This window comes from Lacerta agilis, chromosome 13 (assembly GCF_009819535.1).
Source record: "Lacerta agilis isolate rLacAgi1 chromosome 13, rLacAgi1.pri, whole genome shotgun sequence".
NCBI classification, from domain to species: domain Eukaryota; kingdom Metazoa; phylum Chordata; class Lepidosauria; order Squamata; family Lacertidae; genus Lacerta; species Lacerta agilis.
In genome coordinates, this window is record NC_046324.1 from 19,304,219 (window position 1) to 19,318,020 (window position 13,802).

Here is a 13,802-nt window from a genome sequence, read left to right on the forward strand (position 1 = left end):
CTGGTCTTAAAAATATTGTTGATAATTTCTAATGTAGGAATTTCAGAAGATACTTATGGGCTTCCCATAGGCATCTGGTGGGCCATGGAACAGTGCGCCAGATTCAATTAACTGGCCCTCCCAGCTGAAGCCCGTGCAGTGACTTCCACTAGCACAATGAGGCTTCCCTTCTCTCCTCCCACTGTTTGCCCCCAGTGGGGTGGGGGGTTCAGGAGAACCCCCAGAACAGCATATGTGAGGAAAAGAAAAATCCATCCATCCAGCAAGAAGAAATGCTTGCTCTCATAGACCATTTTAGCACAACATTGACTGCTGCCCAGAATCTCGGACTAGATGGGCCTTTGTCCTGATCCTCTTATTTCTTAGTCAGGAGAAAATACCTCTTCTGATGTGCTATAAGCCGGGGTAGCTGCTGTGTTTCAAGTGTTGGTGGACAGTATCTGGATAGCACTTCATAGACTGTCTCTGGTATAACCGGTGACACATGTGCATTAGAGAGAGAGATACATAAATAGGTTTTCCCCCTTCAGAACTGTTCCTGTTCAAATGCTAATTTCATACCCTCCAACATTTTTCCAATGGAAATAGGGATGTCCTAAGGAAAAACAGGACATTCAGGGATCATATCAGAATCCGGGACAGCTTCTGTTAATCCAGGGAATGTCCCTGGAAAATAGGGACACTTGAAGGGTCTGTATTTGGTCCATTAGCAGCTTTATCAAAACTAGGTGCAAGAACTTATCACGAATACCTCCCTTGTTCTCTTAGAACGGCAATGGCGCCCAGCTCAGAGATTCTGGAACTGAGTTCCAGCTGAAAGAAAGCCCTGTATGTATATAGGCCTCCTAGTGGCAACCCATAATACTGATCAGGTCTGCAGCCATTTACTGTATTTACACAAATCTAATGCACACCTCAGTTTTCAAAACCTTGAAACCAAAGAAATATTTGCTGGCAAATGTAAATGTGCCATCAAATCTAATGCACACCCTGATTTTTGCGACGTAATTTGGCCAAAAAAGGTGTGCATTACATTCGAGTAAATACAGTAACTTTGGTGACTGAGGACAGGCCTGTATCACCAGGAGCTCCTGAGCTATCTGCAAGCCCCAAAGTAACTTCTGCTTGTCAACTGCTTGGACAGGAGACCATGTGGGAATCATATGGAAGCTACTCAAAGCTCTTCAAAGGAAGGGTGAAGTGTAAGCACGGCCGATAAATAAAAATAAATCCCAACGAGAAACCCTGACATCTGGCCTGTGCGCTTCATAATCCATGGGGCAAAAATGCAGCCCATCAGCCATTTATGGTGGACCTTGGAAAATCCTGGCACCCTGCTTGGAATTACAAAAATGGTGTGTGTGATTTGTGTTCGTTTGACAACTGCTTGACCTGCCAACGAACAGAAAGGATTGTTTCAGAAGTAGGCTACTGTATGCCTGTGTTTAAACTGAAGGGAAGGGAAGGCTGGGTGCTCATTTTGCGTTAAGGAGAGTAGATACAACTATTATTTCTTTTTAGTTACAGAAACATTTTAGTTTCCTAAGGTTGCAGAGAGTTGTTCAAAGACCCTTATTCCTCTCCTAGAGTGGTTTAACAGTCCATCTGTCTTCATAGGGAACTCTGGAAATTGTAGGTCTGTGGGGGGTACAGCAGCCTCCTAACAACTCTCAGCACCCTTAAAAAAACTACTAGTTTGTCCCTTGCTAACTAACTGTGGTACAAGCGAGGGTCCTTGGTAACCACAAGGAAGCATGCTTTTCTCTCAGGGTCACAAAAACCCAGCAGCAGAGGAGAGTGAATGTGGGGGCCTGTGATTTACGCATTCATTTCCTCCCTGACCCAGAGCTGTAATTATAATAATGTCCTATCCTGTCATCAGCATGTCCAGAACTTCCGTCTCCCAATCTACGCAAACAGAAGCGGTGGTAGAAATGCCAGCACACTCAGCAAATACCACAGGGGCAAAGAAGTTAATAGACACTGCATTTAATGCACGAGCAACTCCCGGTGCTGAACACAGCTGCAATTAGCAGCAGGGAGAGGAACAGCGTTACCGTTTACTCTCGCTCCAGTGTGCTCCCACTGCTGCTGCTGCTTCAAGCTGCGTGCGCATGACGTTAGCCACAATCCATACCTATCCTGTAATTTCTTGAGAAATACAACTGTCTGGTGTGTCTTTCCTCAACCCAGCTTCCGCACAATTTGAAAACATAAGCCACACTAATTTCAGAGTTCTTATTATTTATTAAACTTATTCATCATTGTTTTCCTACCAATATAACCTAAGGCAACCCACAACAATAAATAAATAAAAACAGTAAAACCACCATAAAACAAAGCATAGAAGAAGCAGATTTTTTAAAAAGCAGGATTAAAACACCCCACCCACTGAAGGGGACCACAGATAATTAAAAGCCAAAGGCCTGGCAACAAAGAATTGTTGGCTACGGGCATTAACAAAGAGACTGGTTTGACTGCTTCAGCAGCCTCTTTTACAACAAGAGGGGGGTACCAGCCTTGGCCCACTGCAGGGTTCGGGTTAGCATGTGAGGCCATTTTCTCTAGCCATGTTCACAGTCCATCAGTTTATAGGCAAGAGGGTTGGGCTCAGTCCTGCTGGGTATTACTTAGACACTGCATTCCATGTGTGGAATGCGTTGTCAAAGCAGATCCCTGCAGGCATCAGGATTCGGGGGAAACTAGGCTTTATTTCACCTGGGTCAAAGACAGAGTTTGGCGCACACACACCCCATCTGCAAATTTGCTTACACACACACACAGGCTGGGGGCCTCAATGGCATCCGTCTGGAGGCTTCATCCAGGGCAAAAAATAACCTGGCTAGCCTCCCCCGCCCGGTAGGGCTCTGCAGGATTGAATCCTCCTCAGCTGGTTAGTGGAGCGTTCAATGCAGCTGGGTGCTGCTTTGCCAGTGTGTTCCTGGTGGAGACTACTCTGGCAAGGCAGATGCCCCCTCCCCTCTTCAGACAACTGACAGGTGGATGGCTCTGTGGGGGTGCAGGAAGATTCAGATCTGTCCTGCTCCGCTAGCTGCCCAGTAGCTTCCTCTGTTCTATATAATCCCCTCTTGCAGATATAAAACCAGAGATTTGGAGGGCACCTAAATATGCCCCCTCCCTGTTCTATAACTTTTCTTTAGGGGTGGGCCTTGTACCAGGCTCTTAGTTCATCTTGGTTGTACACAATAATAATTTAAAAACTCTTTCAGGCAACTATTAATTCTTTTCTTTTCTATGAACTTTTCACACTCGTGGGTGACCGACTGGAACCAAAAAAGCTCCATAGCTTTAATATAATCAGCTGTGGCAGAGTGTGGCACATTGTAGTTTAATGATAATTTATTATTCATTGGCAAAAATGTGGGCTAGCCGCAAATTGTGTCCCTCTTTGTTAGTGATGTCTGTTACCTGGATCTGCACTGCCATAAAATTAAAACATTTTTCCTTTGCAAATGGAATAGAGAATAGCTTGCAAATGGAATAGAGAAGTGTAAATTTATTTGACACTAGTGTGCCACCATGTGGTCTTCAGTGAAAGAAAAATAAAGATTTTAAAATTATGTATGGCAGAGGAAATAGCTGCTATGGCTTGTCTAGGATATTTTGGGTTGCATCCACATGGCCTGTTGGTTGAATTTCCATCCTGATCTGTTTGCCCAAAATTTGCAGGGAGATTGTAAGAGGTTGGCTGCTTATTCATTCTTATAGTTGCCATATTTTGAAGAGCAAAAAAGAGGACACATTGGCCGACTTCTACTATAACTATGGATCACTATGACGACTCTCATTTTAACATACCATACCCATGAAAAACAGGATGTGTCCTGGAAAAAGAGGCATATGTATGCAGGCCAACTGTTATCCCACACTTTGTAGTGCATTTGCCATTGAGTTCCTTACTGCAAAAGGGCCATTTTTATTTCATTTTTAATATGTTTATAAAACAAGAACAAATCCACTTTAATTGTGCTCCCTCAATTCATTGAATTCCACCAGCAAAACTGCTGCAATCGAAACATGACATGACATTTTATGCTATCAGACCAATAGTCCATCTAGCTCAGGACTGCCACTGAATACCAGTTGGGGATCACGAGTGGGGAGAGGGATTTTCGTGCTGCCATGCTCTTTGTGGGTTTCCCAGAGACATCTGAATAACCAATCTAAAAACATGATGATGGACTAGACGGACCTTCGGTTTGATCCAGCGGGGCTATTCTGGTGCTCTTTACTCACCAAATGACAAAATAAGGATAGAACAGCAAGAATTCATCAGGAGCAAGGGCTGCAAACCAGAGGTCAGTTGGAGCGTTTGGTATGTGTGGAATCGCACGTGGGCTTAATTGGGAGTAGCCTTTCTGAGCTCAACAGAACCTGCTTGCAAGTATGCACAGAACTGTGCTAAATGAATTTGGTTGCAAATATGCACAGAACTGTGCTAAATGAATTTGGTTGCAAATATGCACAGAACTCTGCTAAAGGAATTAGTTGTAAGTATGCAGAGAATGAGTCTGACCAAACTGCGGGAGGTAGTGGAAGACAGGAGTGCCTGGCATGCTCTGGTCAAGAAGAGTCGGACACGACTAAACAACAACACAGAATGCACAGAATTGTGCTAAAGAAATTTGGTTCCAAGTATACACAGAACTGTGCTAAAGGAATTGGCACGTTAGTTAACTGCGTCTAACCAAGCAGGCACCATATACTTCTCTTCTCGAGTGTAAGCGCAACTGGACCCAAAAGCCTCTGCAGGCCTTCCAGAACTAAAAGCGTCGCCATGGCGACGCGAAGGCACCGCTCGGCACTCGACTCACCCCCTGTCTACGTGGCTCGGCAACTCGGCTCTGCGGGCTGCGCGGTCCGTCGGCGCATGCGTATTAATTCGGCTCCTCCGTCGGCGTGCCGCTCAGGGTTTTCTTTCCGTGTGTAGCGACCGCGGGGAGCGAAAATGGTGAAGCTGACGGCGGAGCTAATTGAGCAAGCGGCGCAGTACACAAATGCCGTGCGGGACCGGGAGCTGGACCTACGCGGTGAGGAACTCAGCCTTGTGGTGGTGGTGGCGGCGGCGGCGGCGGCGGCCTGGGAGCGGGAAACGCGCGGCGCTTGCTTCGCCTTAGTAGGCCTTAAGCGCGGGGGCAGTAGGCAGAGCGGGAGGGGAAGCTGAGTCGGGGGACGGTGGCTCAAGAGGGTCACGTTAGGTGGGTCGCGCTGCCCCTGTCCTGGAAAGGGTGTGGTTGGCTTACCTGTTGCAGCTGCTGGTAATATGAGCCCAATCCCGCAGAGGTCACCTGGTCCTTACGGAGCAAAATAATGGACACATGCTAATGTAAGAAGCCCCCTGTTGCATGTACAGTCTCTAATAAGAGGCCAGCCACACGGTTCCATGAAACTCAAAAGGAGCTAATGAAGACCCTTACGCCATCATATTTAGTATTCATTTTAATTATTTATTAAATCTGTATACCACCCTTCATCTGAAGATCACAGGGCAGATCACAACATAAAAATGCAAAATGGGAACACAGAATACAAACTAAAGCAAAATAAAAACACCTAATAACCCACCCTCCCACAAATATTTGACATCTAGAGTGATTTCTTAAGAATAGAGCTCTTAATCAGCTGTTGCAGCTATTAATTGTTGATGGAATTTCCCTCTGTGAGCCTGCTTTTTAAAAGCAATTTAAGACGATGGCTATTGCCACAAAGGAAGCTGCCATATACTGAGCTGACCATTGGTCTATCTAGCTCAGTGTTGCTTCTACATTGACTGGTGGTCACTCTCTAGGGTTTCAGACAGAAGCCTCTCTGAGCCCTACGTGGATTTTCGAGATATTAAACCTGAGACCTTCAAACAAAGCATGTGCTCTACCTGTACACACCCATTATTTAACATGACTTGTAGTAGTGAGAACTACAAATTAGTATTGAGTGTTTTGAAGTACAGTGGTTCCTCGGATTATAAACTTAATCCGTTCCGGAAGTCCGTTCTTAAACTGAGACATGGTTTCCCTAATGAGGCCTCCCGCAGCCAGTGCCCTTCCGCCATTCGGATTCCATTCTTAGACCGAGGTAAAGTTCTCAAACCAGGACACTATTTCCAGTTTTGCGGAGTTTGTAAACCAAATCATTGTTGAACAGGACTGTTCTTAAACCGAGGTACCACTGTACTGTACTATTTATTTCTGCCTATCCTAAAACTGCTGGCATGCAATTTCACTGAGTAACCCCAAGTCCATCCTCTCAGACTTACTGGACAGGATACTTGTAAGGAATGCTGAGGTGAAAGTTTTATTTCTAATGTTGTCTAATGCATACCCAAAGTACTGTATATATTTCCCCTGCACTATATCCTTTTTTTTGTCCCCTGTTGCTTCATCAGGATATAAGATCCCTGTGATTGAGAACTTGGGTGCTACCTTGGACCAGTTTGATGCTATCGATTTCTCTGACAATGAGATCCGGAAATTAGATGGGTTTCCTTTGCTGAAAAGACTGAAAACATTACTGATGAATAACAACAGGTTAAGGTGAGTGCCTTTCCAAATGCAATTTTGAGGTCTCTGACTGCAGTTCTCGATACTCTACTTCTTGTACCATTTATTCAAGTGTAAGCTTAAAAGCAGCTGAAGTTTGAGGAAGAGGACAGGAATATGTTACAACTTCCAAGATAATAATTATTCTGATGGCTTCCTCTCCCCCCACACCCCATTTTATTTTTTTTAGCCGAATAGGTGAGGGACTTGAACAGTCTTTACCAAATCTCAAGGAACTCATTCTTACCAACAATAACATCCTGGAATTGGTAAGTGAAATAAAGGATGAAAAAATCATGGAATAATAATAATAATAATAATAATAATAATAATAATAATAATAATAATTTATTTATTCCTCAGCCACTCTGGGCGGCTTCCAACAATAGTCTGTTAAACATTAAAAGCTTCCCTAAACAGGGCTGCCTTCAGATTGAATGATTGAATGACATGCACAATCACCAGAAAGGCCCAGAATTTTCCAAGATAGGTTTTTCCTCACTGTTTCTGGTTACATGAGGCAACTTTCTCATTGAATATTTTACCCATTCTGATTTCTTGAGAGCAGTTGCAATGTAGCAAATAGTACCAGTGAAATGTTACTCAGAATATTGTTTCCAAGTTGGTGCTTAAAATAAAGAAATGACCAAAGTTTGCACGCAACATTAAACCATGGTTTTGTGCTACGTGCATGAGCAAGAAGACTCTGAACAATACTGCTTCATGTGCTCTCCCATTTCTTCCTTCCATGCAGCTAGGAGGAGTCCTTGGCAGCGGTTAAATTTTGCTGTTCACTGATCTCAGCTTGCCATTGGGAATGAGCTAGAGATTATGATTTGTAACAAATTCTGATTATTTTAAACAAGCCAGCTTCAGAAATGGCAGTTTTGAAGCTTGTGGCCCTCGAGATGTTAATGGACTCCTGCTGCCTTCAGCCAACATGGCAGTCATTTGATATCTACCATCAATCTTGGCTGTTTGCTTAGTCTGAAAATAAATGGCCATAAAGCCTTGCCTGGGCTTAGGAAAAGTATGGTTAACCAAATAAGCTCTATGATCCAAAACTACCTGAAAAACCTGAACCTAAAATTATTTCTTAATCAGACACTGTATTTTGTTAATATGCAGTTTAGCCATTGATATTTTTATAGGAAAATGGTGCATGTGCTGTCCCCGTATAAGATCATAGATTTTTCTTTTGGTGCATTTATTTGTGAAGAAAAGCAATGTTCAATTGGAAATAGCATCTACATACAATATGGTTGGTTGTAGTAAGCCATACACACTCTTGGAGAAGAGCTCAGTAACCAAGTGAAAAAAATCAGTTGAAAATAAACCGTAGAATAACTTTTGTTGCTGTCCTGGGTGAATTTTTGAATGCAAAGACACTAAGAGTTAATTGTCTTGCTTTTACAATGTAAAGCCATACAACTAAGATGAATATGTTTAACATGTTTCACATAGTCAAAACAAAATAAAAAATAAAAAATTCCTTCCAGTAGCACCTTAGAGACCAACTAAGTTATTCTTGGTATGAGTTTTCGTGTGCATGCACACTTCTTCAGATACACTGTAACTGGAACTATGTTTCACATAGTGAGTTAAGCCTAACTATTCTTAAGCTATAAAGTTTGAAATGCATATAATGATCTTCATTCTGTAGTATAATTAACTCTTGATTAAGGGGCTGAGTGTGAGTTGGAAAATGTATATTAACATACCTTTAACTACATTTGTGTTTCTCTTATTCAGGGTGATCTAGATCCTTTGGCAACTGTCAAATCACTAACATATCTGAGGTATGAGATATTCACCTTTGTGATCAAATGCCTTCCTTACCAAACGTCTGTCCTATAGATTAAGGTTGGCAACATGATCTGCCAAATATTTGTTTCCTGAAGCCTTCAACACTTAATAGAACTAAGGGGGTTTGCTTTGTTTTCCAAAAACTCTCTAGGGATTTCCAAGTGTGGAGTTGTGGTAAGAATTCACCTCTACACCACCACTGTTCGTTACCCAGGTGAGGGACCACCAAATAAACCACAGAACCAAGGAAACTGTTTCAAGTCCAGCATCCAGATTTAGGGACTCGGCGTTTTTATTTATTTTATTTATCTATTGCAATAGAGCTCAACCCATAATGCCAGTTGCGAGGGTTTGCTCCGAGGCACTTCAGAGCAAAAGTTTATACTGTATAGTAGTTCAAACACAGCCAAAAAAGAGTCATAAAACATCTTCATGTACGTCAGGAAAGGTTACAGGTCATGAAATAGAAAAAATGTATGGCCTCTTCCTGCTCTCCACTCACCCCGCTATCGCCTTGTGGTTGACCAGAAGTGCCTAGGCCTTTTGCCCATTTTGGGTATTGGATGTCCCACATTGCCCTGGCAGCCTAGTCTATTATCATTCTTTGTTGACGTTTCTCCATCTATCTTTCAGGAAGCTTCCAAGGATTTCTGATTAACACTCTGGTACTAACTCATAGGAAAACATCCTGCCATTTGTGCTGCTTTCAGGGTCAGATAAGGAGAGATGGAATGCAGCGTAGGCGGGAGAGACTCACAAATGAGAACACACAAAACTCAAGCCTAATACATTCTGTCTAACAGTTAAATGCAAATAAAGTGAAACGCTGAAACATTATTAAAATAGTAAAAATGTACACCTGGGGTCTTTAGGTGTGAATTCTTACCACAGAGTGTCACTTCTTCACAAGAGGAGAGTATGATAAAAGTATGATGAGATAAATAATTATATATTGAAGAGATCCATATTTATTTTATGTAATATTTGCATAGTTAATTTTGCTGAGGTTTTTTCAGAATGAAATGAAAATGAAAATATTATGCTTCATATAGTTTACTTATCAGATAATATTTTGATTCATAGATGGCACTGGATAGCATAGGTCTTTGAAATAGGTGTCACGTCTTCCTGTCTCTGATAGTAATGTTTGCATAAACTTTTATGTTCATGAGCATCACAAACAGATATGCATTAACACGTAGCAGATTAGTAGGTCCTGCCTCCAATAAAATTCAATTTGAGAGCAGTTCTGACATCAGTAACCAACTAACAGTGACAGCAATCAAAGCTCTTATTGTTAATCAAATACAGTGGTGCCCCGCTAGACAAATGCCTCGCAAGACGAAAAACTCGATAGACGAAGGCATTCGTCTAGCGGAAGGGTGCCCCGCAAGATGAAAAAGTCTATGGAGCTGCCTCGCAAGACGAAAATTTTTCGTCTTTTTTCTCGTCTAGCGAAAGCGCGGCTGTCATTGCCACTTTGCTAGACGAAAAACCCGCTAGACGAATTATTTTCGTCTAGCGGGGCACCACTGTAGTGTAATCAGGTTACTTTTGGTTATTAATCTCCCTTTAATTAGTCAAGCAACTTGGCTTTTTACCTCGGTCCTCAAAGTGGCTAGTGGACCAAAGCATAGTTAAGAGGTTGGCAGGCTAGGGTCTTGCCATTTGGTCTGGCCTCTTAAAAATAATTATTCCCAACATTGGTAAGAACCTGGGAGATGATGGGGAAAGACACTTGGGAATGTTGGGCCAAAATGTTCCTCTTCAGCAGTGCCTTTGTTTGAACTGTGTAAATATGTTTCTCCTTTTCCTCCCTTCAGTATTTTAAGGAATCCAGTGACAAATAAGAAGCATTATAGGTTGTATGTCATCTTCAAGGTCCCACAAGTCAGAGTCCTGGATTTCCAAAAAGTGAAATTAAAAGTAAGTGTTTTGGCAATTGTGAAGAATTTGTCCTTTGAGAAGCTATGCATTTAAATGTTTACTACTTGAGTTTTCTTTTCGTGCCTAGTATAACATAATTTTCTCATTATAACACATTTTCAGACTGTGACATTTGTTTATGGCTGTGGCTCTGCAAATGTAATTTTGAATGCCTTTTTCATGGCCGTACAGATATCATGAAAACACATTTATGAATCTGCAGTCATAAGCCTGGAAGCTTTTTTATTTGGAACTGTATTTTAGATTTGAATCATTATTAACATAAAAACAGGATGGCCTTCTCATCACCAATCAGCAAATATTAGCCTAAATGAAAGCTTGAAGCAGTTTTCAGACGATAAACATGCTGGAGCATTTTAGTATATATCTTATTGTGTGTTCCATTTACTTGAAATAGTTTCTGTGAAGGTGATTCCTAGAAATGGGGGTGTCTATTCCCTGCCTGTAGCTGTGGCTGGAGGAAGGAAAGCAGAGTCTTCTTATCAAATATGCTTTGAGAGTAAATCTAGTTTCTTGTGTAACAAATAAACTATAGTTTGCCTGCTGGCTGTGACTTCAATCAACTTCATACCGTTTTTGAAGTGAAATTAATGGACAGGAACTATTGCATGGTAGAGAATATCTCAGTGGACTCCCTTGCCATCTGAGCTAAATGGAAAATAGATCTTGGGTTATAGGTTTCACTAGGGCCACTTTTTAAGGCTTCATCTTGATGCCACCTTGCTTTTTCAAGAATTGCTCCTCACCGTGCCATTTCTTTTTGGGAGAGAGGAGCTATGCACCGTATACATGCTTCTATTGAATGTTGTATTAACTCTGTGTGTGTGGTATCGCTGTAGGAGCGTCAGGAGGCAGAGAAAATGTTCAAGGGCAAGCGGGGTGCACAGCTTGCAAAGGATATTGCCAGGAGAGCAAAAACGTAAGATACAGATAACCACTTTAAACTGGCAGTCTCCTTCAGAAACACCACAGCCAGTTTGTAAATACTCTTGGGCTGTAAGAAAATTGAGTAGTGCACTAGTTAGCACCAAAATTGCCTAGTTGATGAATAACAAACATTGCTTCTTTTTATTGACAAATACCTTATGAACCCTGACAGTTTTAACATCCAAGCTAGCAGCTTGAACAACACATACGATGGATTCCCCCCCCCCAATAAAAGGCGCTAAAAGGGTGGGATGTGGAAAGGTCACTCTGCTGGTGTTTCTGAAGGAGCTATTACTTGATTGTATCAGTTTGTTAACAAAGATAAGATACTACACCTGATTGAAATTGGTGCTTCCGGAGACTTCTCTTTGGAAGCTTGAGAAGCATGACAATAACTCTTTGACTTTAACAAGGCGCCTTTTTTCCTTCTTAAGTTTCAACCCAGGTGCTGGCTTGCCAAGTGACAAAAAGAAAGTGGGCCCTTCCCCAGGAGATGTGGAGGCAATTAAGGTAATGTTTTTCAGACTTGTACAGGGAGGAATCTACCAAGAAAAACATTCACTGCCATTTACTTCCAGAAGATAGATCTATCTATGTGTGTATTGAGTGTGCCACATTGCTTTGTTTTTCAGGTACTGACATAGTTTCCGTAGCTTTTCTTTGCAAATAAAGAGTTCAGATTTTGTAAACATATTATAACTGTCTTGCTCCTTATTGCAAAAATTCAAGTTTCTAAGTGGCCAAATCAACACAGTCTGATGGCTAGGGGTAGATATCAGTAGGTTAAAAATGTATTTGTCTAAGGAGCAACAGCTAAAATAAATAAATAGCTGGAATTGAATTGAACTCTTCTTGACATCCTGAATTGTTTTTCTTGGTGTTCAGACCAGTCTTGTTAGCACTGTTGTAATAGGCACAGTTCAATTGTTGTGAAACAGGCATTGAATTTAATGTTAAAAGTGTTGCATAAGTGACCTTTGATCTTTCCCTTTAAGAATGCCATTGCTAATGCCACAACACTTGCTGAAGTAGAGAGGCTGAAGGGTCTGTTGCAGGCAGGTCAGATACCTGGCAGAGATCGTAAAGCAGGTAAGGAATATCTTTGGAACCCTTATTCTTGCAGGACATTTACAACAGAGGTTGGACTGCCCCTTTTCTCTCTTTTCTTCCTCTCCGCACAGGGGAGTTGGCCCTTGCCAGAAGTCAATAACAGCAACACACACACCCCTGCCACCAGCCAAGCAACACCCCAGCCCAAGAATCTGTTCAGCAGCCTTGGCTTTTGTAGCTGGAGTCAATCACAGCCCTGCCCTCCCAGGCCAGGTGGGAAAAGGCCTGCCAGGCAGGGATCAGGATGGTATAAGGCAGCTTCTGATTTTTAGACAGCTAGAAGTTTTAAGACAGCTAGGATTTTCCATAGCCTAGAAAAGAAGGCTATGCAAAATTAAGTATTTCCTGGCAGCAGCAGTAAGTAGAATGGCCATTATTGCAGCGTGAGGAAACGAACAAGTTAAGAACCTGCAAATTCACTTAATGCTAGTGAGCTAAATTTGAAGCGTCAAAAACCCATCTTTGGAATACTTCCATAGAATAAAAAAACAGACCTGAACAGTCACTCCTTATCAGCTTCACATTTGTGGTGGAGGGAATGATTAAAATATTAAGAAACTGTGCTTTTTTTCTTTAGGCCCTATGGATGAGGCTGAAGAAGAGATGGAGGAAGATTCAATTGCCAATGGATCCTAAAATGCATTTTTCTGCATCTGGGAAGTCTGCTTTGTACCATTATCTGTCAAAGCCTTTTGATTGATTGCTAAAGTGGAGTTATTTTTTGTAGTTTTTGTTCGGAAGCACTATTGTTAATTTTTTATACTGTACATTTTGAAGTAAAATTAAAACTTTTTTCCTAAACGCAGCATAACATTTGGTGCACACAGTTACTTTTAAAATATTATTGCAGCCTTATGTTCCATGTACCACCACCCCACCTCCAAGTGCATGTGTTGTTGCCATTACATCTAAAGTGTCAAGCCATAGTTTGCACTTGCCCTCCATACCAGGAGGTTACATGTGAACTATTGTTCATTTTAAAAAATTCCTTTTGGAGAGATGCAGTTCACTTGCAGAGAGCCATGGCCACATAGTTCCTTGTTTGTTCCAGAAATCACAGATAAGAAAGTGTTGGAGGAGAGGCCTCTAAGAGCCTGCTAAGCTACACCCACCACACTGGCAAGTTGAGCTCAGGGCTCAGGTTAACCCTTTCATGCACATAAGTGTGAATCAATAACTATACCACAGCAGTTACTACCTCAGAGAGGGTAAGGTTGACCCCTATTTTGACACAAATGTCAGCCAGAACATCTGCATTGCTTCTATTACGTGCCTTGGTGAGTGATGGATGTGTGAATGTGAATCCACCTTTTAATAATCCACCCCCATCATTCAGCCCGGACACTGTGGGGAACCTCTTTTTTGTGGATGTCCAGATTCCCTTAGGGGGTGTTTTGTGGGTGGGACATTTTGTTGGTGGACAGGGCTGAAGCTTGTGGTAAGTGGAGCCGCCTA

At 42.1% G+C, this 13,802-nt stretch overlaps 1 protein-coding gene across 1 annotated transcript; it reads left to right on the plus strand.

Annotated features, from left to right (window-relative positions):
- Positions 1-4,931: 4,931 nt before the first annotated feature.
- Positions 4,932-13,158, plus strand: SNRPA1 (small nuclear ribonucleoprotein polypeptide A'). Its single transcript, XM_033167295.1, has 9 exons — positions 4,932-5,051; positions 6,404-6,551; positions 6,748-6,826; positions 8,310-8,356; positions 10,187-10,289; positions 11,150-11,229; positions 11,672-11,747; positions 12,233-12,326; positions 12,925-13,158. Exons 1-9 carry the CDS (start codon positions 4,970-4,972, stop codon positions 12,981-12,983), a joined length of 768 nt encoding a protein of 255 aa, XP_033023186.1. The 5' UTR covers positions 4,932-4,969; the 3' UTR covers positions 12,984-13,158.
- Positions 13,159-13,802: the final 644 nt, after the last annotated feature.